Source organism: Diuraphis noxia, unplaced genomic scaffold (genome assembly GCF_037042655.1).
Source record: "Diuraphis noxia isolate RWA-SAM2 unplaced genomic scaffold, SU_Dnox_SAM2 contig0002, whole genome shotgun sequence".
NCBI classification, from domain to species: Eukaryota; Metazoa; Arthropoda; class Insecta; order Hemiptera; family Aphididae; genus Diuraphis; species Diuraphis noxia.
The window spans coordinates 53,789,194-53,813,386 of record NW_028301712.1 but is presented as its reverse complement, the minus strand read 5'-3'; the positions used below and the strand labels follow the sequence as shown (position 1 = coordinate 53,813,386).

Here is a 24,193-nt window from a genome sequence, read left to right as displayed (position 1 = left end):
ATCTCTTATTTCAGATGAATTCGTTTTGGCATGTATTTTAGCCTTACATTATGATAAGATTCCAAGCGGCCAGTATGCACAAAATGTTTTGCATGTGGCAAATCTTTTATAAAATCTTTGGCAGTTACAATTTCTTTTAATGCATAGTATGATTTGCTATCGGATTTTAACCATAATTTTTTATTTATTTCTTCATCTGTTAATGGATCATGATCGCATGATTTTGTCACTCCATTTTCTTCCCATTCATGTTCATTTTTTATGTGATGTAGAAGAGACGTGAATTTTTTAACTAATAATTGACCGTCACCTTTGCAGTTTTGTAAAGCCCACTAAAGATGATTATTAAATATTAATACTACTTTTCCATAAATATACATCTTCGTGTTTTTTTTCTAAGGTTTTCATTTTTTTTCATCAAACTTTCAGATAGGTGCCACACATCAAATTCTTGTTGTATTTCAGGATGTTGTGTTCTAATATAAAAACGAATTCCTTTATGTCGATCAGCAAGAAACAATTTAATATTAAAATTTTGGTTTTTGGTCAGATCATCAAGTAATAATTCACAACCTTTTCTTTCCAAGTCTCCTTTTACCATACCTTTTTGAACAAGTTTAAAGTCTACTATTTTTCCACTACGTAAATCTATTACTGAATTAGTAAATACTACATTAGTAAATTACTATACCTCGTAAAACAAAATCCCAACGATGAAAATATGTCCGTTTACGGAGACGTATAAACGTAAAATGCGGTTCTTTAAACATTAAAATGTTCGTTAACATAGAATAAGTCTTATTTTAGATAAAAACATAATTAACCAAATAGAGTATTTGTATAGGCATGTCTGTTCATTGTTGTGACTACGAAGTTACTCGTATTTATAATATAATTGAATATAACAAAAGTTATAAATAAATAATCTAGACCGCGTCGGCGATTCCTGCATATAAGCATACGCCGCCGCCGCGCCGTGTGATCTTGTGACGTCACGCGGCTATCTCTTTGGCTCTAGCGTTTTAACGAATCGACGTATACAATTTTAGTATACGTAGTAATTTATCATGGTACCACCTATAGTTATAGTAATTGACTAACTATTAATTAATAATTAAGCCAAAATATTTTTTTTGTTTCATGGTCCTTTAATCAATTATTAGTACATACAAAATTAAGTAATTTTTAAGATACTTATAATTTAATATACAAAATATTAATTATATTATATTATTAATATACAATAATTATATAACTTTTAGATTTTCATATCTATCAAATCGTTTCTTTACTGTTCCCCTAAACAACACCTACTCAACCCGTTACACTATTAGAGCTGGAGTCCCACAGGGAAGCGACATCGCCACATTCCTTTACTCGATTTTCACTCATGACATACCCAAGACATTTTATACATCTTTAGGCACATACGCTGATGACACGCTAATAACCGCCTCCCACGAAAGCCACGTTACAGCCAGTGAAATGATCCAAAACCATTTAAATATGATCAGCTTGTGGGCAAACAGATGGAAAATCAAAATAAACGAAACTAAATCTGTTCAAATAACTTTTTCACTACGCAATCTCGATTCTCCACCTGTCACGTTAAACAATATACCAATTCCTAAGGCAAACGAAGTCAAATACCTCGGACTAACTCTCGACAAACGCTTAACCTGGAGCCCACACATTAAAGCTAAACGCAAAACTGTTAACTCTAGACTTCATATCCTTAGACCACTCTTAAAATCCAAACTTCCTTTTCCAATAAACTTACGGTATACAAATCAAAAATTCGACCAACTTGGACATAGGTATGGTATATAGTTATGGGGCTCTGCAAAGCCCTCTAACACCAATACTCTTCAAGCTTTTCAATCTATCTGCCTACGATTAATAACGTCTTCTTCTTGGTACTTCACAAACAAAAATCTTCACAAAGACCTAAAAATTCCTACACTTAATCAATTAGCAAAAGCACATTACTCTAAATTTCACTCCAACTTAAACTCTCACAGTAATCCAAGCAACTTTCTTCCACCTCACTTCCTGGCAATGTACGCAGAAGACTAAGAAGGCAGTGGCCTAGAGACCTGCTAAAATAAAAAAAGTAAAAAAATAAAAACCCACGACATCTAAAATGTTCTCGGTCGGGTGGTGCTGCTGAGTGCCTGCCCCTAAATGCTAAATTCTGCTATTTCATATTATATTAATTATCAAATTTGCCCATTGTACATAGTTGTATAGATTGTAAATTACTTAAATATATATATAAAAAAAAAACTAGATTTTAGCTTAATTTTAATCTAATTAAATAATAATAATACCTATCACAATTAAAATAACTATTAATAAGTACAACTAACATATTAACTATAAAATATCTTAAACTTTTGTAAAAATGCATAATATTCTAATTTTTCTTTACTATAACATTTTGTTGAAGTTTCATGTTTTTATAAGCTGATCATAATTATAATTTAAATCAGGTATGGAGAAGTATTGGCACCATGGTTCCTCCTCCGGTTCTCGATACTAACGGAAAAAAAAAAGTAATACATTTTACTATGTTAATAATACATTTAGTTTTAATTTAAATTAAAAACAAAAACATTATAATCGAAACTAAAGAATTAAATTAAAACTATTTGACAAATTATAAGAATTATTACAGGATATTTAACTATTAAACTCCATAGTGATCATAGATTAGTATATTAGTGATTAGTGGGCAGTAGCTACTGAGTACTGGCTAATGCACTCTATTGCACATTTGCACTTATTGCACTGAGCCGCAGCCAGGAGCCAGCAATGCCATTATTAAAACAACAGGTCTTCGGAAGTTCGAAGCTTGTAGTGCCCCCGGTGGATTTTATTTTAACTACAAAATTGCTGTCGAATGTAAGCCACTTTTTTTCGTCTGACCAGGCAGAGTGTTATCAGTAAGTTATCACCTTTATCTTCTCTGATTCGTGAGGTGAACACGGCCGTTTTAACATTATATCATGATATTAAAGTTATTATATTATGTCTTATCTTTTATACAATAATTACTATTTACATTTTACATTTTACTTATAGCACCAAACTATCAATGACTGATCAGTGAACACGACTATCTTCATTCACGTGTTTTATAATTTATAATTTTTATATATAATATTAATTAATTGTCTTGAACTGTTGGTAATTAATAACTCATTGGAAAACCTAACAATAATTTTTTTTTCATATATTATAAGATTGTATAAAGTTTACGTGCATTTTTTCTCATAATAAGTTAATAGTATGTCAAGATTTATGAATGGAGTATTGAATAAAGTGCACAAAAGTGTTGTGAGTGTTGCTATTGGATTAACGGTGATATCCACTGGAATATTCATGTTAAGATCTTACGAAATTCTATTCGTACCAGTTGATCAAAGAGTTAAAACAAGACAAGAGGTCAATGAATTGTTAAACAACGAGCAACTACTGCATAACGAGGAATAGGTAATTGCAGTTAGAATCATATTATTAATAAATGTTTTCATAATTGGTATATTGGAAAAATCTTGGTAATTCAAGAGTTATGAATAGGAAGATAATATTAACTATAAATTAATTAACATTAAATCATTATTTCTTATTATATACTTTTACATGTTATATACTCTAAATTTATTTGAAGATATTATTCTGTATGATATTCAATAATTTAGCTGACTATTTTAAAATTAAAATTTAGGGTTTATTTGAAACATATTTTTTGATTAAATAGGTACTCCTTAACTTTGGCCTATTTACTGTGATATATAACAGTCAATATACCTTTTTCTGAATAATTAGTTATACATTTGTCAGTATTATTAGTATAATAAATTTGTATATACTCTACCTCATGAGAGAAGGATATCTACTAAACTCTTCTCGTGTGTCCCCACATTGCTTTGTCATCACTCATCACCATTACCACCGTTTTGTAAGCTAGTGACGAGCATCAACAGATTAGTGAGTAAACTCATACATATTTTTATATGTAGATTGCAATTAGAAAGATTAAATGTTTTGGTGGCGATGCTGAGCTCAGTCTACATGCACTAAACGGAACATTTCTCTCATGAGACAGAGTATGTAAATAAAATAATACATAAATTACACAAAATAATTTTACTGGTAGATTGTATATATTTATCTTAAAACCATTTAATCAGACTTCTCAAGTAGTATAAGTCTTATTTGAATAACTTATATTTTAATAATTGGTAATAATTTACAATATTAACATTAAAAATTGTCAAGTAAAAAAATAATAAGTACTAAATATAAAACTAAAAAATATCCACCTATAATTGAAATGAGAAACTTAAATTTACTTTTACAATTTATAACATACTTGAACTTATAAACTAATTTTCAGATTTAACCTCGTGAATACATCTAATAGTTGACTTATAATTATTCGTCTTGAGACATGTCCGAAGCATTATCTTCATCTTGATAACTTTTTTCATCAATTGATTGTTGAACAAGTCTTATGCGTTTCAATGGAGGTTGACAAGTTTGTTCATCATTATCACTATTCTCTATATGCATTCTAAAAAAAAGTACATTTTTGTAAATAAAAAAATTTTTATTAGTTACAAATTAACTACCAGTGTATTTTTGACAACTTACAACTCTGATATTGAAGGTAGTGGAGGTGGGGGAGACCATACACTTGGCATTGTTTCCTCATCATGTAATTCTGGTTCTTCAATTTCTAAAATTAGTTATTTATATGTATAAGTACCTAAAATACTAAAACTAATGTAAAGATTTTTTTTAATTACCCCTCATAATAACAGCACCGTCAACTTCTTCAAGATTTTCAGTTTCATCAATACAATTAATATTCCTAATGTATAATATTTTGATTACTAATAATTGAATGATATGTAAAATAAAAATGTTGATTAATGTGTTGCTCTTACTCTAATGAATCATCGGGTATACGAAATGGTACTGCATTCTGGTGTCTCCATTCATTTCTTGGTGGCTGTTCACCAGTAAACAAATGAAACTCTTGGACGTCATCTATAGCATAAATTTTTGTTTTTAAATATTAATTTATGATGACATAATATCAGCTTGTGTTTAATCCATCTTAAAAATATAACATACAACATTTTACGTTTCACAATAATTAATTAATATTAAAATTAAAATGTATTAACCTATTAAATATTATAGGCTTGTTTTGGTATTTTAATTTTAAAGCAAATTATGATAACTTTAAAATTTACAAACAAAGTACAGCTTTAAATTGCTCATACTTGTTTCATAATTTACTTCAATATTTGAAAGCCCCAGAGATGCCCTAGATAACAGACATGCCTCAAGACAAATAATTATAAGTAAACTATATTATCTTTAAATTTTATAATAGGTCAATTCAGTTCTAACTTTAAAATGAATATTATTATGAAAGTAAAATTATATGAAGATAGCATGCGGGTATATATAGAGGTGTACATGTTGTACTCTGAAAGTCGCTAAGACAAAACCATTTACCGCCACCACTGCAGTGTGTGATGACTTTTATTTATACCTGTAACATAGTTATTCAATTTCATGCAACTTTCATAAGGTGGGGGTTGATTCTCCATGTTATCTTGTATAGACATGCCATTTGAATTTATATTCCAAACTCCTAGGCACATAAATAATTATAAACTTAATTTTATTCTTATAATATTTACTGTTATAAAAATGGTTATGCTTACTTTTATAAAAATAGGTCCACATTAATAAAATAAAAAATATATTTAGTATTAAAAAAATAAATCCAAAATCTTGCCAATATGAATTTGAACTAATTTTTTCTGAAAACAAAATATGTATATTTAAATAATTTTAACATATAAATTGTATCAGTAGAAAAGTATTCAATAAAAAATAAATAGTTAGGTTAGTTATTAATAAATAAATATATCAATACCCGGTGTTGGTAATATACCATTAGAATTCATTGAAAATGTTGGAACGCATAAATCATAAATTTCTCCTCCAAAAAATATTTCTTCAAAATAGCTATTATAAAAAATTAATAGTTAGGTAACAAGTATCATATTTTATTTACTGAAAATTTAAATTTAAATTTAATATTTACCCATCAAAACAAGAACTGCAATCTGATATATTTTTTGGACATATAATACCATTTTTAGATGTTCTAAAATATATGCTACAATTCATACATTGAGAGCATAAATTTAAACTAATATCACAATAACTATTTTTTTCAAAACAGTCATTGTCTGTAAGACATTCAAAATCATTGTTTGTATTAATAGCACCTTCTGGTATTCTTCGAGAAACGTTTTCTTGCATTATCTATAAATATAAATAAATTCATTGATTATTATAACAGTTAATATTTAGCTAATAAATTAATTTAGTTAAATAAATAGATTGATAAATTCTATATGCGTTGTTATTACGGGTTCAATATATATAGACACATTTTATAATATTCAGTAAGGTGAATGAATCGATTTTTCTCTATTCACTCATTTAAATGAAAATTTAAAAAAGTCTTTCAAATTGTGTTCATATTTGGTACTTGAAGATTTTGATTGAACTATTGAAAAATAAATTTAATTTGACATACACAGTATTAGAGTTTTAGATGGTACCAACTGAGGTGTTACTTTTTTTAAAACTTTTTTATACAAATATGCAAAAATTGTAAATGTATCCAATCCTATAAAGGCACTAGAAATAAATGTAAAATCTCAAAAATTGTTCATATACATTTTTTGTTTACTTAGACTATCACTGTTTCATCTATTCCTGGTCCTGTTTTTGATATTATTTTTAAAAAAAATACTGATCATTGTATAAGCACAATCATAACTTACTTGTTTAAGTCAGATCATGGAACTAATTTAAATAGAAAAATAATAGAAATTAAGTAAGTATATCACTAGGGCTAGGATTTATATGCATTTGCATGTTTTTTTCCTTAAGTCCAAATTGATTGGTTGCCAGATTTGTCCACGATTTGGCTTATTCTCGTTTAAATAAGACCAATTTTTTTTGCATATTTTTGCATATTTTGGGCATAATGCATATAACTGCATATTCATAGATTTTTTAGGATTCGATCATTTTTAACTAACGTTTTTTGATTTTTATAAGTTATTGTTAATTTTAAATGGTACTTCACGAAACCGACAGTTTTTAGTAATACTTTGTGTTAGTACGTCATGTGTTGCGAAAATGTGTGCGGACGTTTATACTTAATAATTTTAATGGTTTTAATAACAGTGTCCAGTATGCCGAAAGTTCAAAAGTGAAAGTGCCAAGTTACGTCTAATTAAACTAATATTTTATGCAATAATATGATGAGCTAATAATAAATTATGAATTATAATAAATAATACTAAAAATTTGTTTTTGCATATTTTGGTAAATAAAATGCATATTTTACAATTTTTTATTGCATATAAATCCTAGCCCTATATATCACATTCTTTTATAATTGTACACTTATTAATTCAAAAAGTGTAAATGTTTTTAAAAAAAATTACCTTGGGTCTATTTGCTAAAAAATCAACAGTTTTATGAATATGAATATAAATATATATTTAATATTTTTTAACCTCGACATATTCAAGGATATTTTTTTTTTTATTAAAAAATGATAGGGTAGTTTAATTTAATATTCCATTATTCTAAAGTAGATTTTGTTGTATAAAAACGAATTTAGAACGAGTGGTTTATGAGTTTTAACTTAAAAGTATTTAAAGTTTTAATGAGTAATTAACATATTTTGTTAGATTATCACTAATCACTAATCGCGTACCACTCCACTCCGCTCATAATTTTTAAAATATTGAGTGTTCAATTATGAAAGAACCACCCGGTATAAATTAATTAAAATGGGCCGAACGTACATATTTATATCTTGTACTATTTATGATTTATTATTCCATTTACGATTTACCCCTACGCAATACAACCCTAGGCAAGGATAGGTTTAAATGATGGAATCAAAAATATCCTAGAAGATAGAACTTATGTTAAGTATAAAAAAAATGATAGTTAAATTGTAAATACTTACCAGTATGAAAACTATTAGTGAACTTATCAATCCAGTTGAAATGTGTATCATGTTTAAATTGATTTCTATTAATATCCGTATGATCTTTAAAACAAACAAACACAATATATTATTAAATTATATTAACTTCAATCGCGTTTATTGTCGTAAATAATGAATTGACTTAAAACGAAATGATTACATTTTTATTAGGTAATTATTATTTACATTTAATTAGTCTAGACAATATTTTCTGATTAAATGTATTCTCAACCATTTAATTGAAATCGAATTTCCGATTTAATTTTATACATGTGACTTCTCGCGAATCCTATTCTTGAATACAGAAATTAATTTTCCTTACCATAAAGGTGGAGTATCTAGGTAATGGGTGAACGTATTGGTGTGTTAATCGTGTTGAATGTAATTTTTAGAGTACACCCACACAATATCCAAATTTAAAATCTAAGACTTCCAGGTAAAATGTTTAAAAAGTTATACGTTTTTTATCGTTATCCGGCCGCGACTCAATAATGAATGCCGAGGTTTAGTATACTGCCGGGTTGCTCTGGAGCACTGGACCAAGTTTAAAGAGGATGAGTCATGCAGACCAAGGTCTTGTCGTGAACCTGTAACGACATGTCTCATATTGTGAACACACACACGCACGCGTCTTACACGCATACACTGGATAGAATTGAAGGAGGAATAGTGTTGCGTGAGCTTGTGTGTGTACGTGTATGCGATTTGCGAATGACTAAGGTGAACGAACGTCCCTCGACCCACTATTCGTGTGATCTGTTATTGTTACTCAATAGTCAATAATAATACCTAAACTTCATTATAAATATTATAAATTTAAACTTGCTCTTAAAATCCTGCATATTTTGTCAATATATTTTCTTAATAAACACGTAGCATAGATTGTAAATTTTTCAGTAAAAAAAAAAAAATTGCTCTTGCACTTACACAGTTACAATGAGAATACCTAGTAAGTATTGGGTACTAGGTATGTTATAGACTATAGTAATATTAAAACATAATATACTTTGTAATAATTTTCATTAAATTATTATAAATCTTCAAAATTTAACAAACTTGTAATTGAGAATATTTGAGTTGGTACATTACATTTTGCAGAAACATTTAAAAATAAATAAGTGGTCGGCGCTCCACTGTTCAGTAGTTTACAAGTGGGTTATTGTAATGGATGGTATTAAATTTGAATTTAATGATATAATAATATCATGGTATATGAAAAACGATTTTGAGCGAAGATGATTTGTTATAGTCTAGGATATTTTATATTTATACTACTTGTATATTTAAAAAAAAAATGTAGATGCCTAAATTCGGTAGGTGGAAAAAATGGCCACGGAAAAAAAGCCCAAGAAAATAAAAGTGCAATCATTGTAAATTGTAATATTTTATAAAATGTGGTTGATTGTTGATTATACAATGGATTTACAATCATATAATATTTTTATTTCTGTGATAGAATAATACATTTTTAACAGTACGGTACATCAGAACAAAATATTAAAAATACAAAATATTCACGTTTCTGAACTTGTGGTAACATAATTATATAGATTGTATTGTTAACTATCGTCAATCACACGTACAAATCTAGTGTTGAATTAATAACAAAACACTTATTAAGGGTTAATTAATAATCATTTACTTGGTATAATTTAACTCATTTATTAATACAATATTATTAGAATCAATATTTAATACAAAATGATTTTGACATTATAGCTATTTTAAATATAGCTTATTTAGGTTGAACTATAAAGTTAATTCAACTACACGCTGGTGTTACCTTTAACTACCCAAATCACATGATTTACTTGTAAATTAACTTAACTGTACAATAATGATAATTAACTATAAAAAGCTAAGTTAAAACAATACAAAATTTAACCGAAGTTAAAAAGTTTAAAAAAAATTAATTAAATACTATATATATTATTTAAAATACGTATCTATAAATAAATGTAAATATATTATGTATAATAATATATTTTTTTGGGCTTTTTTTCCGTGAATTTTTTTTCCGGGGTCCTATTTTTTAGTTTGGGTTTTTTTACTGCGATTCTCTAAATTCATCAAATCAGATTTATGTTGTACACAACTCACTCAATCATTCATAGTATACAATACAATTTATCATAAAGTATTAATATAAGTCATTAATGACATCAACTTTACTATTACAATAATTATAATATAAAGTATACTCTAGACATTTTAAGTAATTACGAATAATATTTTTAAATTATAATTTTTGTCATTGTCATTAGCTCATACTCTTATTGTACCGATTGCGTATAGATTGTGTATTTTATTAATAAAGTAAAAAAAAAAAAACATTATAATTTTTACTAAAAATTGTTATTCTTGATTATTTAATATGTAATTTCATCCAAATTTGAACTTAAAATAACTATAAAACATCTGTGTTTGTATAGTTTATATATTTATTTTTTATTTATTTTGTCACAGAACTACTTACTTGGAACCTTGTTTTAAATTTTCAATCTTTAGCTATACAATTTAAACGATTTATAAATTTTTAACAACCGAAGAATTTGTAAATTTTGTCAAAATTTGAACTTTAAATGGTTATTAAAAAAAAAAACATGCCTATGTATTTATTATATTTTCTAACTGCTATATTATATCAACTTATGGGGAACCTTGCAATAAATTTTCAAGTTTATTGATATAACGGGTAACATTTTTTTTACATTTACACAATAAAACACTAAAAAACTGAAAATTTCAAATTTCTATAAGTAACTTACAAATTGTTGAAATATTTTGAAAATTTTATCAAATATAGGAATTAATAAAATAAAAATATGGTGTGAATTCCAAGTTTCTACAGTTATTATTTTTTGAATAACATTTAAATAAGAATACCAGTACACGAGAAATTGAGTGAACATCCAATATTGTTATTCAAATGCTCATAAAAATTTAATTTGACTTTCCGGTAGACATTTTTATTTGATAAAAGTAGACAAATTTATAAAGAACCTTCTATTGAATTTTCAAATCTTAGAAATAAAAAGATACATTTTTATCAATTTCTATCAAAATAAATTGCAAATTTTCGTGATATTTACGTATTTTGTCAAAATTCAATGCTCATTAAAAAAAAATTGTGATTATTTTTAATATTTTGTAACTGCCATTGTGAACTTATATTAAGAGCTTTGTATTAAATTTTGAAGTTGTTTTGCCCAACGAACACAATAGTATTGTCATTTAGAAAAAATTAATACTGGAAATTGCAAATGTCTATAAATAACTTTATACGATTTGAAAAATGTTGAACATTTTACTAAGTATAGAAAATGCTATTATAAACATTCAGTGAAAATTTCATTTGTCAACGGTATTTTTTTTTAGAGTTACTTCAATATCTAAAATCGATTTTCTCAGACATTTATCTTGTGTATTCCCTATTCCCTATGTTCCTTAATTGTTTTGGTTATCCCGGTTCTTTTGAAAACTACCGTGAATTTTACCTCCTCAATGCACCAACTAGATCAATGCTGGGCAAACTTTTTTTTAATGGGGAGCCATAAATTTTAAGAAATTCTAGTGGAGGGCCATAATTATACAAAAAAAATTTTTCTATACTATAATACAGTCCATGTAGATGTCCATGTCAATGGACCCTCGGGGTGCCGGATTAAATACTTTCGCGGGCCGTACTTTGCCCACCACTTTCCAACCGGAAAAGCTACCGAAGTTGAAAATCGAAACATTATTTCGACAACTTATAGTGTACTTAATACTTACACACACAAAAATAAATAAATATAAAAACACAATTCATTGTAAAATCAATACATTCATATCTCTGCTCAGAATTTAAAAATAGATTCAAAAGATTAATATTTATCAACAGTAGATATTTGAATCTAAGATTAGGTTTTCGATAAAGTGGATAAAGCATAGATGACCGTATGTGTTTCTTCTACACACAACATGGGAATATTTTCAACAAACTAATAATTACTTAATACATATTATAATGTATTTGTAAACGGAAAGTTGGTCGTAAAAAATAACTTTAATATTAACCATGGACCAAGATATTAGTTCGTTAATGTCTAAACGATTCATTATTTGTGTTCCCCGTTCCCCGTGGCCCGTAGTAGTTATACGATCGAATCTAGATCAAAATATCCAAATTAATCCGTTTTGAAAAAATCGTGTTGATTTATATCGCCCAACTAACACCAATCATTCTCAATAACTAATTGATTAATAAAATTAGGATTTATTGGATTCTTCTTCGATTTTTTTATCTTTGATCTTTTTTTCACGATTTCTTCGGCTGACATCAGAGCTTTTATATGTTGCGGACAACTTTTGCTACCACTTCAGAAAATATTTGCCCTGGTTTTAGATTCTGAACGAAGTGATGAATGTATTGTTTTAGATTCTGAACGAAGTGATGAATGTATTGATTTTACAATGATGTGTGTTTGTTTTTTTTTTGTGTCGGTGTACAGCATAACTAGTCGAAATAATGCTTCGATTTCAAACTTTGGGGGTGGTTTCCGATGTAAACTTGAAGATCCTTGGTGCATTATAGAGGTCAAAAGTAAACATTTTCCAACAGTTTTCAAAAAAATTTTTTATATGGTTGTAATTCAAAAACTAATCACTGCAAATACTTGAAATTTTCACCAAATGTTTATGTTAGTGTTATCTATATACTGTTTAATTTTCAAAAATTTTTGATTTTTTTTTTAGTTATTTATAGACCACTGAAATTTTCGATTTTTATGAGATTTTTTTTTTTGAAGTGTCGGTAAAAAAATTTTGGATGACCAAAAAAACTTGAAAATTTAATACAAGGTTTCTTATAATTAGTTCTTATTGTAGCTAAAAAAAATTTAAAATCGTTAATCACAATTTTTTTTTTATAAGCGTTTATAGTTCAAAATTTTACGAAATCTATCAAAAACGCGAAAATTTGCAAGTAATTTTGAAGTTGAAAAATCATAAAATTTTTTGAGTTTATAACTAAGGATTAAAAATACAACACTAAGTTTTCCATAAGTTTTCCTTCAAGTAGCTATAGAGAAAACTCGAAGCATCATTATAGGAAAAATGTTAAGTGCGTTTGAATTTTAAATATTTACGAAATAACGTAACGATAACGATTTATCCTGAAACCATTTTAAATATTTGTTATTATTGAAAAAGTATAAGTCGTAGATATTTGAAAATTTTATCAGTTATTAAGATTGGCATTTTCTTTACATGATTTAATTTTCAAAATATTTTGACATTTTTTGAAATATTTATAGACGACTGAAATTTTCAATTTGTCTGAAAATTTTTTTTTGAAGTGTCGATAAAATTTTTTTGGCCCTATCAAAATACTTGAAAATTTAATACAAAGTTCCTCATAAGTTATTCTTATAGTGAATAAAGAATTATAAGAATACATAGGCACAATTTTTTTTTATTATCATTTGAATTTCAAATATTGACAAAAATTCGTCAAAACCATGAATATTTGCGAATTATTTTGTAGTTCAAAATTCATAATATTGTTTGTATTTTTATCTAATGTTATAAAATTCAACACTAAGTTTTCCATAAGTTTTGCTTCAAATAGTTATAGAGAAAATTTGAAGCGTCATTATAGGAAAAATGTTTTGAGCGTTCGAGTTTTAAATTTTTATGAAATCGCGTAATGATAACGATTTATCCTCAAACCAGGCATATGTTATATTATCTATGATAATATAAGGTATTATGAATTATGATAAATACATGATAACTACACTAATTGATTAACCATGCCTTATGCAAAATGCGTCTTAATTGAAAAATAAAATATTTGTTTCAAAATAGAATATATGACAATATTTAAATATAATATATACTAGACTGACAAATCATCTCCGTTCAGAATCGTTTTTCGTGTACAATGATACCTATCATTGCATTCAAATTTAATCCCATCCATTACAGTAACCTACTGTACAGCAGAGCAACATCCACGACTTACCCGCTTTTTTTTTTCATTATCTTTTGCAAGTTGAAGCATTTCATTCACATATTTTGTTACATTAATTTCTACTGTGTTTTTGGTACACGTGATCAGGTGTGTTTTTATTACGAGTGGTTCAGAACAGTCCAATATAGTTGGTAATATTCCTGGATATTTTAATGAATTTGATTTCACGCAGCGCCATGACTTTGAAAAAATATATATATATTGGCTAATGTTTGTGCAGTATATTTTGTGATATTATTGCTTCAAACGTAATTTATAAACATAAATAATTTTATTAGAAATTAATGTGTAAATGTGTAATCTATTGTTGTAAACAATATGTAAAAACGGATAAATTTGGATATTTTAATCCATTACCAGTTATAGTGTATCAATATATTATACATAAGTACGTATAAATGTTGTGTTTTGTGTTAATAAAATCTAAAAACTAAAAACGGGCTTGAAAATTCTCAACGCAGCGGATATAACATCTTCTAAAATACTTCTCTGTAAAGTATTATTACTCTCCAGTAGTCTAATAGTCACTTGCGCGTTTGTATACACGCGCCTGATACACTCACGAGTCACGACGGCGCATAGGTTACAGTAAGCTATAAAGTATAAAGTTAAATTAGAATGTATTTATATTGTGCAACTTGTATTTTCCACTTTATATTGTTTATAGTAGGTATTATAATGTATTAATAATTATAAACACATTTATAAACGATAAATCATATATATATATATATATACAATATTTTACAGCCGCCATATTCTAGGTTTATCAAAACTTTTTAACAACTTTAAAGCTATATCATGTAACATGGGTCGCCAATTTTTTCCAACAAGTGAACTATACTTTAGAAATGTTTAGTATTTATAGAGGTTAATCGACCACTATATATTTAGATGTATTATTACATGCAACATAATAATAATCTTTTTGTATTATTTCTTCATAGGAAAATCGTATTTTTTCTTCACTTATACAGTTACCTATACGTAAAACGTAAAAATGTGTTTAAGATTACCAATGATTTCTTTTGATTAACCAATATCGCTATAAAATTCATTTTTAATACGATTGACATACTACATAAGTACAATTTTTCACGTACCACGACTTATTAACGTTTTTTTACACATATCTACTAATTTTTAAAATTTATTCTTAAATTTATTATTATTTATTTGATATTCAATACAAATATTCAAAAATCTTCCTTTGTTTACATGTAGGAATCCCTTTGCATGCAGATGATGCAATTACATTAATTGCAATTATTTTATCGTATTTATTTGATACACATATTACTCAATGGATATAAAGTTTGTAAATGACTCTGAGGCTAAAAATTAGAAAACAATATGCATGGTAAAGCTCCTGATATGCTTCCAAGATATAATATAATATTATGATTTTATATATTTAGTCATTATTAAGTATTAAAGGTATCTTATAGGAACCTGGTGAAGATGAATCAATGAAAGAAGAGACACAGCACTAATATTTTAATATTTTTTTCTAATTATTAATTATTTTTAAAAGCATTATGCTTTATAAGTTTTTTCAAATGTATATATCACCTAATTATAATACACTTCTTTACATATTTATGATTAGTTTGAGAGTTATTTATTTTGTCACTGAAACTACTAATATCAATCATAATTCATTATACTTATCGTTTAAATATTTCTGTAGTGAGAACTAGACAAGTAGACTACTAGAGTGGCAATAATGGAAGAGCATATTCAACATGATACTCAAAAATCATAATTATAAATTATACTCTACAGTAATTGTTAAAAGGTACACTATTATGGGTGTGTTAAAATTAAATTCAATGATATATCATTGTATAAAAAACAATTCTGAGCAGAGATAGTCTGTAGGCCTGTAACCAGTATTATCATAATATATATATATATATGTAATTTAATCTATTCCATGATAATACTAACAGGGGCGTATTTAGAAATGTCTCAAGGATGGGGGGGGGGGGGCCCACAAACAAAAAGTTCAAATTTGCGTACATGGGGCGTAGAGTTGTAAAATTTCTGATATAATAAAAATAAGTATAAAATACGGCGAATTGGGGGGGGGGAGCACGGGCCCCATGTGCCCCTCCCTTAAATACGCCCCTGAATACTAAGTATATATTTTTATCATAACAGTCGGCCTATTTTGTTATGGTTATATTATTTAACCATTAGTATTTGATTTCACTGTTGGTATTATGTTAGATTGATAGTTAATTTAATTTTTACTGAAAACCATTGCATGTATTATTATATTTTAATATAACATTTTTAAAACTACTTATGAGGAATGGATTTCATTAAATTTTCAAGCCTCAGCTTGTTAGCTATTAAAATTTTATATTTTATAAATGTTAAATTTAAAAATTGTTTGCAAATGCTCGTGATTTAATCATTATTTGAAGATGTTTTAAAATAAAATCCTTATAAAAAAATTGTAACTATACGGACCTTAAATATATTTTTAAATAGCTATGATAACTTGTACAAAAACCTGTATTTTCTTAGTTTTTATTAATTTTTTACTCTCATAAGAATGCATAAATTCAATAACAACATGTAAAAACATATAAATCGGGTCTTCATATATTATATTTTGTTTACAAAAAAGAAAATTTGTATTATACAGTACTAGTTAGCATATAGTGAAAATATTTTAATTTATAAATAATATATAATGTTATAGTAAACATAATTAGAACATCCTGTATCATAAATCTAGAATTTACATCATAGATTATATAATTCTTTATAGAATTATTGTAAATAAACTGAAATAAATTCACTTATTTTTATAAAGCTGAGTGTGAATGATGATACTTCACAAATAATACTGCTACCAATTCTTTACACATTTCTTCTAAAATTACCGCATTGTTAAATAATATGACCTCAGAATTTCTGAAAAATGAAGTAATACACATTATCATTGTTTATTTAATGTACTTTTCAATTTTACTTTTCTTTTAATAATTGAATTGAAGTATTATTTAAAATACGTTTTCTTGCTTGAGCTAACGCTTCATTGTAATTTGGGAATGCTAATATCTTCTTATGTAGTTCTTTTAGTACATGACAAAGTATCATGTACAATGATGGTACATTACGTTTTAATGGTAATGTTGAATTTAACAAATATTCATGCAGATATGGATGAGGCAAAGAACTTAAAAATATTAAAATTATTTTTAACTGTAAGGTAATAGATGAGTTCTAAAAAATATTTAAAAATAAATACAAAATTACCATATATTTTAAAACAAAACTTATTAGAATTAATTATTAATAATAACCTGATTTGGAATGTTGTTGATTTTTTGAAAAATCATTCTTAAAAACGGCCCTTCATCAAAATCATATAGTTTAACTGAATCTAATGCTTCAGTAGGCCAATCAAATTTTATACATTTATCAAATATATTCTCATAGTTATTCTTCACATCTGTTATGTAATCTTTGAATGTATGAAATTGGTCTGAATGTAAATTTTGAGGAATCAATGCTAGCAACCTAAATATTACAGAAAAAAAAATGCCAAAAAATTGATAATTGTGGCATGCATATTGTAATTTTAAATTATAAACTTGCCGATTAATTATTCTATCAATACTTGAAGGTGCAAGAGTTCGACTAGTGTTAATGTTATTTTCATTTGACAGTATTTTTTTTTCTCTTTCATCTTCTTCATCACTCCATGTTCCTGATGTACATCTTTCATAATAGTTTCTATTATTGACAAATCGTAAAATTATAAGATCCAAAATTTCTTTATCTGAATCAAGTAGTACATCCTTTAATAAAATAAAACAATTTTTATTTCACTAATGATACAGTTTATATTAATGATAATTGATAAATTTAAAAAGTACTATAAAAAAATTGAGAATGTTGAAAACAAAAATGTCATCAGTAGTAGAAGACAATTTTATTAAAATGTCTATTGGTGTTTGTTTATTGTAATAAGAACAATCAAGCTCTGACCGTAACCAATAATTCATTGCTGCAAATAAAATATTCTCAAGTTCTATTATAAATATCATACAATTATTAAATGTAAATATAGTTAAATTAACAATACCTACTATGATTTAAAGGCGTATGATCTGCTGCTTTATAGATTTTTTTTAACAAAAAAACATGAGAAGACGACATTTGCTCTGAAGTATCAAATAATTTAATAAAAAATAATATTCTTAATGATTCGCACAATGAATAAGATATTTTTAACTGGCCATCTCTTATTAACTACAAACGAAATACAAGTAATTAATATCTTTAACAATATTTCAAGAAGTAAGAAACATACCTCAGTAATAAAATTTAACCAACATAAAAATTTAGTGACATCGTTTGAATAAGTGGCATTATAATCATCCCTATATGAACATATTGTGACCATTCGATTAAATTTGTTCCACAATACACATGAAGCATATTTGTATACGTATCTTAATAGAAATTAATATTAATTTCCGCTCACCTCCAATTTAATTCAATTGTTTCTAGTCCATTGTAATCCAATGTAGTTGGTAATGCACAAAACAGATTTCTGAAATGTTCGCTTATTGTTGAACATAGTTTAGTCTTATTAATTATGAAGTCTATCACATTTTCATCATTTAATTTAGTCAACAGCAGTATACAATTACAACATTTATAGTATACATCTGTATTCTAAGAAAAATTATCTATATTAATTTATATAATATATTAATTAAAACTACATATGATTTCCTTCAAATTTACAAACCTTGGTATTGATGTATGTTAATACACAATCCAATAAATTTAATCTCCTTAATGTACTTGATTCTGTTGATGGTGCTTTTGCTTCTTCCAAATGATGCATATTGGCTTCCTAATAATGATTTTAAATTTATTTCAATTAAAAAATGCAAATGTTTAATGTATATTATAATACATTACATATGAAAAAAACATAATTGAAACATTTGGTTGGTCGTTTAACAGTGTACACAACTTGTATAAAAATTGAATCTGATCTTGTTGATGTTTATTATACAAAACACTGTCGCATAAATTAATTAACTTCTAAAAATAAAATTTACAATTAATAAGTATGGTTCTTTAAAATAAATCTTAGAACACATATTACTTGAATAGTGAAGAAAAAAGACTGATGAGCTAATACTGGATTTCTTAATTGACTGATTAGATTTGTCATAAATTTTAAAACTAATATCCTAATGCCAATTAATTTTTCTTTTTCTGCTATAACTGCTAACATATTAAATAGGTCGTTTTTCAATGCATATTCCATGCACAAGTTAGTGGTGATTTCTTCAGTTTTGTCTTCACATAGTAATATCTAAAATAATATAATAGATAGGTACCTATGTGAATATTGTTTTGAAATTAATTAGAAATTTTTTATTTTATTTGACAACATTAGGAATATAGTGGCCTAGCTACTAGGAAATTAAGTAGTGTCCCATTTTTATTAACATTTAACAAAATACACATAATTATAAGGTATAAGATATCTGCCTAATTATAATTGTTTTAATACATTAATGAATTCAAATTTATTTACTGTTTTTTGTTGTACTCTTTAATTTATTTCATTGTTATAGTTTATAATGTAATCTAACAATTCTTTCAACTAACTGCTTGGGTCACAAGTAATACTTATAATCAGTTTAACATTTTTAATAGTTTCTTTAATAAATACCTGTTGAACAATTTCCAGATGGCTAGGTACATTGGTTTCCTCTATGCGAGTTTGAGAAAATTGGCCATCTGTTGTCCACTCTAAGTAATTAACCATAAATTTTTCCCAATGATAAATGAAATTTTCAAATGCTGGAGTTGGTGGGGCAATCTAAAAAACATTTCACTTTACTAAATATTTTATGTAAATTATGAGTGAAGTGTTTTACATTAAACGATTGTATTTACAAATAATGATTTTCTTTAAATAAAACAAAATAATTATTTCACAACTTACTGTATCCACAACTGAATCTAAAATTGTATTTAATACTGGTATCATATTTATAATTTTTTTTTATTTATAATAAAATATTTACAATATATTATATTTTATCTATTGTCAGTTAATAATATTCAACTATAGAGAATTATAATTTATAGAGTATTGAGTTTTGAGTATAGACTATTAGATATTAGTATATTACACTAGCATTAAATAACTATAGAGATAAGAGTATCGGAGTACATTAACAATTAACATTACTACATATTCAGACTATCAGGGTATTCTTATCAAATTGAATACGTTTATATGATAAAACATTGTGGTATAAACATTTTTATTTTTTAGGTTATAACACTGTAAACTTTTTTTGTAGATTATTAATATTAAATAATGTTCAACATCTTGGCTCACAGAGTCACAGACTTGACTTACAAAATTTGATTAAAATTTAAAATTATATTGAACTAAAAACTAAATTAAACCAAAAAGTTATAATAATATGACATATTATAATAAAATTATACCTCTCAATTAAATTAATTGTATATTTTCTAGATTAATAATGCGTTTTTACAAGTATTGTGATCTTGTCAATGCTAATACTAACTATGCAAATCGGATGAAAATGCTCAGCAATCGTATTTTTGGTGATGTTGTACGGCCAACTAATGAAAAATCTATGAGGGTATGAACTAACTTTATTTCAATGCCAATTTCTTAGTATCAAATATTTTTATTATATTTTTTATATTTTTAAAATGATCAGGTAGTGAAAATGTTTAGTGAAGAACCATTATACAAAAAAGAAAATGTCATTAACTACTATCCTCGTCATATAGAGACGGGATTATTAATGAAAAAACTTCGAGAATATGGTTTGTTTAGAGATGAACATCAAGACTTTATTGAAGAAATGAAAAGACTCAAAGCTCTTAGGGGAAAAGTATTTGTTAAAGGAGAGAAAAAAAGAAAAGCTAAAAGTATTATATAATTGTTCAGTCATTCAAAGTTGCATTCTTGTACTAAAACTAATCATTATGTTCTTAGAGACAATTTTTCTTAGTAAAAAAGTTGTAGTTATGTGTTAATAAAAATATGATTAATTAATTTTATTAGATCTTTATATTTTTATTTTTTTGTATACCTTACAAGTCATATTTAAAAAAATCTAAACAGTTAGCACTAGTGAGATATTTGATGGTAAGGTTATAACCTCCCCTTCAAATAATTTTGATCTTCTTTCAAATTTTGCAATTGATGTAGTATGTGGTTGTAAACTTGTATAATTTGTTTAGCAATTTGAAAAATAATCGTGTTATGTATAGTGTATATTTAATATGCATTATCTAAAAATAAATAAACTAAACGAAAATATCTGGATAATATGTGCTATTTTTTTTTTCTTCAAAATGAATTGAAAAAGGTTTAATTTTTAATTCTGTCAAATCATTTTTTCTTCTAAAGTTGTATTTTTAAGATCTAAGAATCACTAATGACATCAGTGGCGTACCCAGGGGGGGGGCTTAGGGGGCTTCAGCCCCTCCCATTGGCCATGCTTTGGAATACATTTTATATTATAAAAGACAAAGTACAAACCATGATATTTCTAAAAAACGGTATTGAATACAACATATTATCTTTAGTAACAATGACCTAGTCTAAGCAAAGCATAAACGTTATGTTTATTATGGTACCGAATACCGATATAGATTTAGCCCCCCCCCCATTCGAAAATCCTGTGTACGCCACTGAATGACATCATTAAAAAATAGTATATTTATATTCTCTGCAATAGTTTTTACAGAACTACAAATACAAATTATTTCAACAAACAGTTATACAGTATTATCCTATGATTATATTTCAAAAAAAAAAAATGTATAATTTATTATAATAGTTATAGCCTAGCCTAGCCCGTTTAATCATGAATGGGTAAGAATAGACTAATGATTTTCTTTAAAGCTGTTGCGACACCCTATACCTAAAATTGCCCTATATATTGTTGTCCATTGGTTGTATGGCAATAAGTGGAATGTTAGTTTACGTACATTTAGATGTTTGATTGTTAAAACAGCACATTTTGTTCCAGTAGTCTGGTTTAAATTATGTTGAGATTTGTATCCATTAATATTTGTACTAAGCTATCTAAAAAAATATTTTTGAAGTTTCATTTAATAAGTCTTAAAGTCAAAAATATTTTTTATTTACCTTAGACCAGGCCACTAGCACATAGTTTAAATAAAATATTCTCTTTTAATAGTTTTCACTAATAAATTAGTATATTTTGAGACAATCTTCAGAAAAATTAAAAATATTTTAGAATTTAAAGTAGTTATATATACCTTTTTCAATCCAGCGAGTATAGTAAAGAAAAATTAGAAAAGTTTCCCAGGAAAAAGAAAAATTTGAGAAAATCTGAAAATGATTTTTCCATGGGATTTTTGTTTGAATTATATTTATTCAGCTATGATTACCATTGGTAAATTGATTACATATTATAATACTATTATAATTAGTAAAAAAATGTAATATACTTTTTTACTAGTGTATTATTTAACAAAACAATTTTTGGCACTTTAATGTCAAATTATTGGTTACAGAAAGTATTTATTATTTTAGTTTTGTTCATTCACTCATGATTGTTGAATGCCAGAATGCCTCACTCACACGCGTCACACATCTTGACTATCTTTAGATGGCTCATTGGTCAACAAACATTAAGTACCTACTGTCAATGGGAAATTAATTTTTTAAATGTCTCCTTATTACTTAACCTAAATTAATGAACCTAATTAAAACTTAACAGACCATTTCTCTAAAAAGTTATATTATAGATTCTTTGAGACTTGGAAGGAGTTCTCATTATTTTTTTAATCTTTATATGCTATAAGTAGCCTATTATTATAGGTAAGAGTTAAGGATAGCTTGTTATATCGGTATAAAAACATTTTAAAAATGATTGGAAATTTGTGGGTCGCTCTAAATATCTGTTTTTTTATTAAAATTTAAAATGTTATCATTATTCTCTCAATGACTAATTGACCTGCAACAAAATGATTAAAATACCATAATTATTTATCCATATAAATTCATTTTTACAACTTCATCAAGCTCTTTAACAAATAATTTTGTTTTATAAAAATTGATTTACAAATTAAATCTGAACGTTATGTTATAAATATGATGTATGTATGTATGTTTCAATATTAAATTTGTTAAAATAGGTTTTTCGTTGAATACAATTCAAAATAGTTTAGATGCACGCGATACGGACAAGCATACGAGCTTGGCGTTACAGTCCATCCCAATATAGTGTTAATCAAAGAGACATTGTGTCGCCTCATCTTCCAATAATGGATACGTGAGTACAGGAGGAATTTAATGTGAGTGGGCTTTACTATCTACACTATGAGACATGTCTCGCCGTTCGTATTCCTTTTATCTCAGTCGGTTCAGTCTGACTGAACTCAGTCAGTCAGTCAGAACTGACTGTTCTCAATAATTACGAATATTATCGATGTCACCTTTGCGTTTTCATGCCATCATCCACCGCAAATCGTAATAGGTGCAATATGTTTTTTAACTTTTTTTTTTTCCAATATCTCTCCAACCAAAAAATCACGCCTCGCCACTGATTAATAGAGATATTAAAGCTACCTGCTTAATAAAAAAATCCTATTAATGATAGCTTTATAGTCTATGTATAATTGCTTTATAAAAGAAGAAAAAAGAGGGAGTTAAATTAACTTGCACTATACCAATGTGTATAATATGAGCATTTTCATTAGAGCATCAGCCATACATCTTTTCGGTCATTTTTTAAACTGTTTAAAAATGGATTTCGATAAAATGTTAATAGACTTTGGTGAATATGGCTCGTACCAAAAACAGCTAATCTGGTTAGTCGTTTTACCTTGTGTTTTGCCATGCGGATTTCATGCTTATAATCAATTATTTATGGCTTCCATCCCCGAACATTGGTGTAAAGATGAATAGTAAGTACCTATAAAATATATATTATGTTCAATAGATTAATTTGTTATTAATGTTTTATTTTATAAATAAATGGTATGCTTTATTT

The 24,193-nt window shown here is 26.4% G+C and overlaps 4 protein-coding genes across 9 annotated transcripts in view; 2 read left to right on the top strand and 2 right to left on the bottom strand.

The window, feature by feature from the left end:
- The first annotated feature begins 3,066 nt into the window (after positions 1-3,066).
- On the top strand, positions 3,067-21,224 carry mRpS33 (mitochondrial ribosomal protein S33). 2 transcript variants are annotated; one of them, XM_015508431.2, is made up of 3 exons: positions 3,067-3,495; positions 20,668-20,797; positions 20,879-21,224. In XM_015508431.2, the coding sequence occupies exons 2-3, from the start codon at positions 20,675-20,677 to the stop codon at positions 21,101-21,103; spliced, it is 348 nt and encodes a 115-aa protein (XP_015363917.1). In that variant the 5' UTR covers positions 3,067-3,495; positions 20,668-20,674; the 3' UTR covers positions 21,104-21,224. The 2 variants fall into 2 exon arrangements, with proteins under 2 accessions (XP_015363917.1, XP_015363918.1); XM_015508432.2 differs by lacking the exon at positions 3,067-3,495 and having other exon boundaries at positions 20,501-20,797.
- LOC107161848 (uncharacterized) lies at positions 4,151-8,667 on the bottom strand. The gene is made up of 10 exons (XM_015508430.2): positions 8,433-8,667; positions 8,090-8,173; positions 6,134-6,357; positions 5,963-6,054; positions 5,748-5,846; positions 5,573-5,674; positions 4,956-5,058; positions 4,815-4,879; positions 4,660-4,744; positions 4,151-4,579 (listed from the first exon to the last, which is right to left on the bottom strand). The coding sequence occupies exons 1-10, from the start codon at positions 8,433-8,435 to the stop codon at positions 4,441-4,443; spliced, it is 996 nt and encodes a 331-aa protein (XP_015363916.1). The 5' UTR covers positions 8,436-8,667; the 3' UTR covers positions 4,151-4,440.
- LOC107161846 (FHF complex subunit HOOK interacting protein 2A-like) overlaps positions 16,714-24,193 on the bottom strand; it is an 18,873-nt gene continuing 11,393 nt past the window's right edge. Inside the window, exons 2-14 of one of the 5 annotated variants that reach the window (XM_015508428.2) lie at positions 24,026-24,115; positions 19,846-19,995; positions 19,270-19,482; positions 19,080-19,205; positions 18,904-19,011; positions 18,634-18,827; positions 18,460-18,529; positions 18,236-18,398; positions 18,023-18,153; positions 17,742-17,944; positions 17,447-17,663; positions 17,113-17,366; positions 16,714-17,054 (exon numbers count right to left, since the gene is read on the bottom strand). In XM_015508428.2, coding sequence (XP_015363914.1) covers positions 16,946-17,054; positions 17,113-17,366; positions 17,447-17,663; positions 17,742-17,944; positions 18,023-18,153; positions 18,236-18,398; positions 18,460-18,529; positions 18,634-18,827; positions 18,904-19,011; positions 19,080-19,205; positions 19,270-19,482; positions 19,846-19,995; positions 24,026-24,040 — 1,953 coding nt within the window. In that variant the 5' untranslated portion in view covers positions 24,041-24,115 and the 3' untranslated portion in view covers positions 16,714-16,945. Of the gene's footprint in view, positions 17,055-17,112; positions 17,367-17,446; positions 17,664-17,741; positions 17,945-18,022; positions 18,154-18,235; positions 18,399-18,459; positions 18,530-18,633; positions 18,828-18,903; positions 19,012-19,079; positions 19,206-19,269; positions 19,483-19,845; positions 19,996-20,121; positions 20,337-23,636; positions 23,769-24,025; positions 24,116-24,193 lie in introns of those variants that run through there. The other 4 variants (XM_089221223.1, XM_015508426.2, XM_089221224.1 and 1 more) reach the window with 4 other exon arrangements.
- Balat (Beta-alanine transporter) overlaps positions 23,864-24,193 on the top strand; it is a 7,362-nt gene continuing 7,032 nt past the window's right edge. The window contains exon 1 of the mRNA XM_015508429.2: positions 23,864-24,107. Within this exon, the coding sequence (XP_015363915.1) occupies positions 23,884-24,107 (224 nt within the window). The 5' untranslated portion in view covers positions 23,864-23,883. The remainder of the gene's footprint in view (positions 24,108-24,193) is intronic.

Coding starts and splice junctions, on each gene's coding strand:
- LOC107161848 (XM_015508430.2), bottom strand. Junction 6,055..6,133: donor TGCAGTTCTTGTTTTGATGG/GTAAATATTAAA, acceptor TTTTTATAATAG/CTATTTTGAAGAAATATTTT. Junction 5,059..5,572: donor ATTGAATAACTATGTTACAG/GTATAAATAAAA, acceptor TTTATGCTATAG/ATGACGTCCAAGAGTTTCAT.
- mRpS33 (XM_015508431.2), top strand. CDS start 20,675: ATGCGTTTTTACAAGTATTGTGATCTTGTCAATGCTAATACTAACTAT. Junction 20,798..20,878: donor CTAATGAAAAATCTATGAGG/GTATGAACTAAC, acceptor TAAAATGATCAG/GTAGTGAAAATGTTTAGTGA.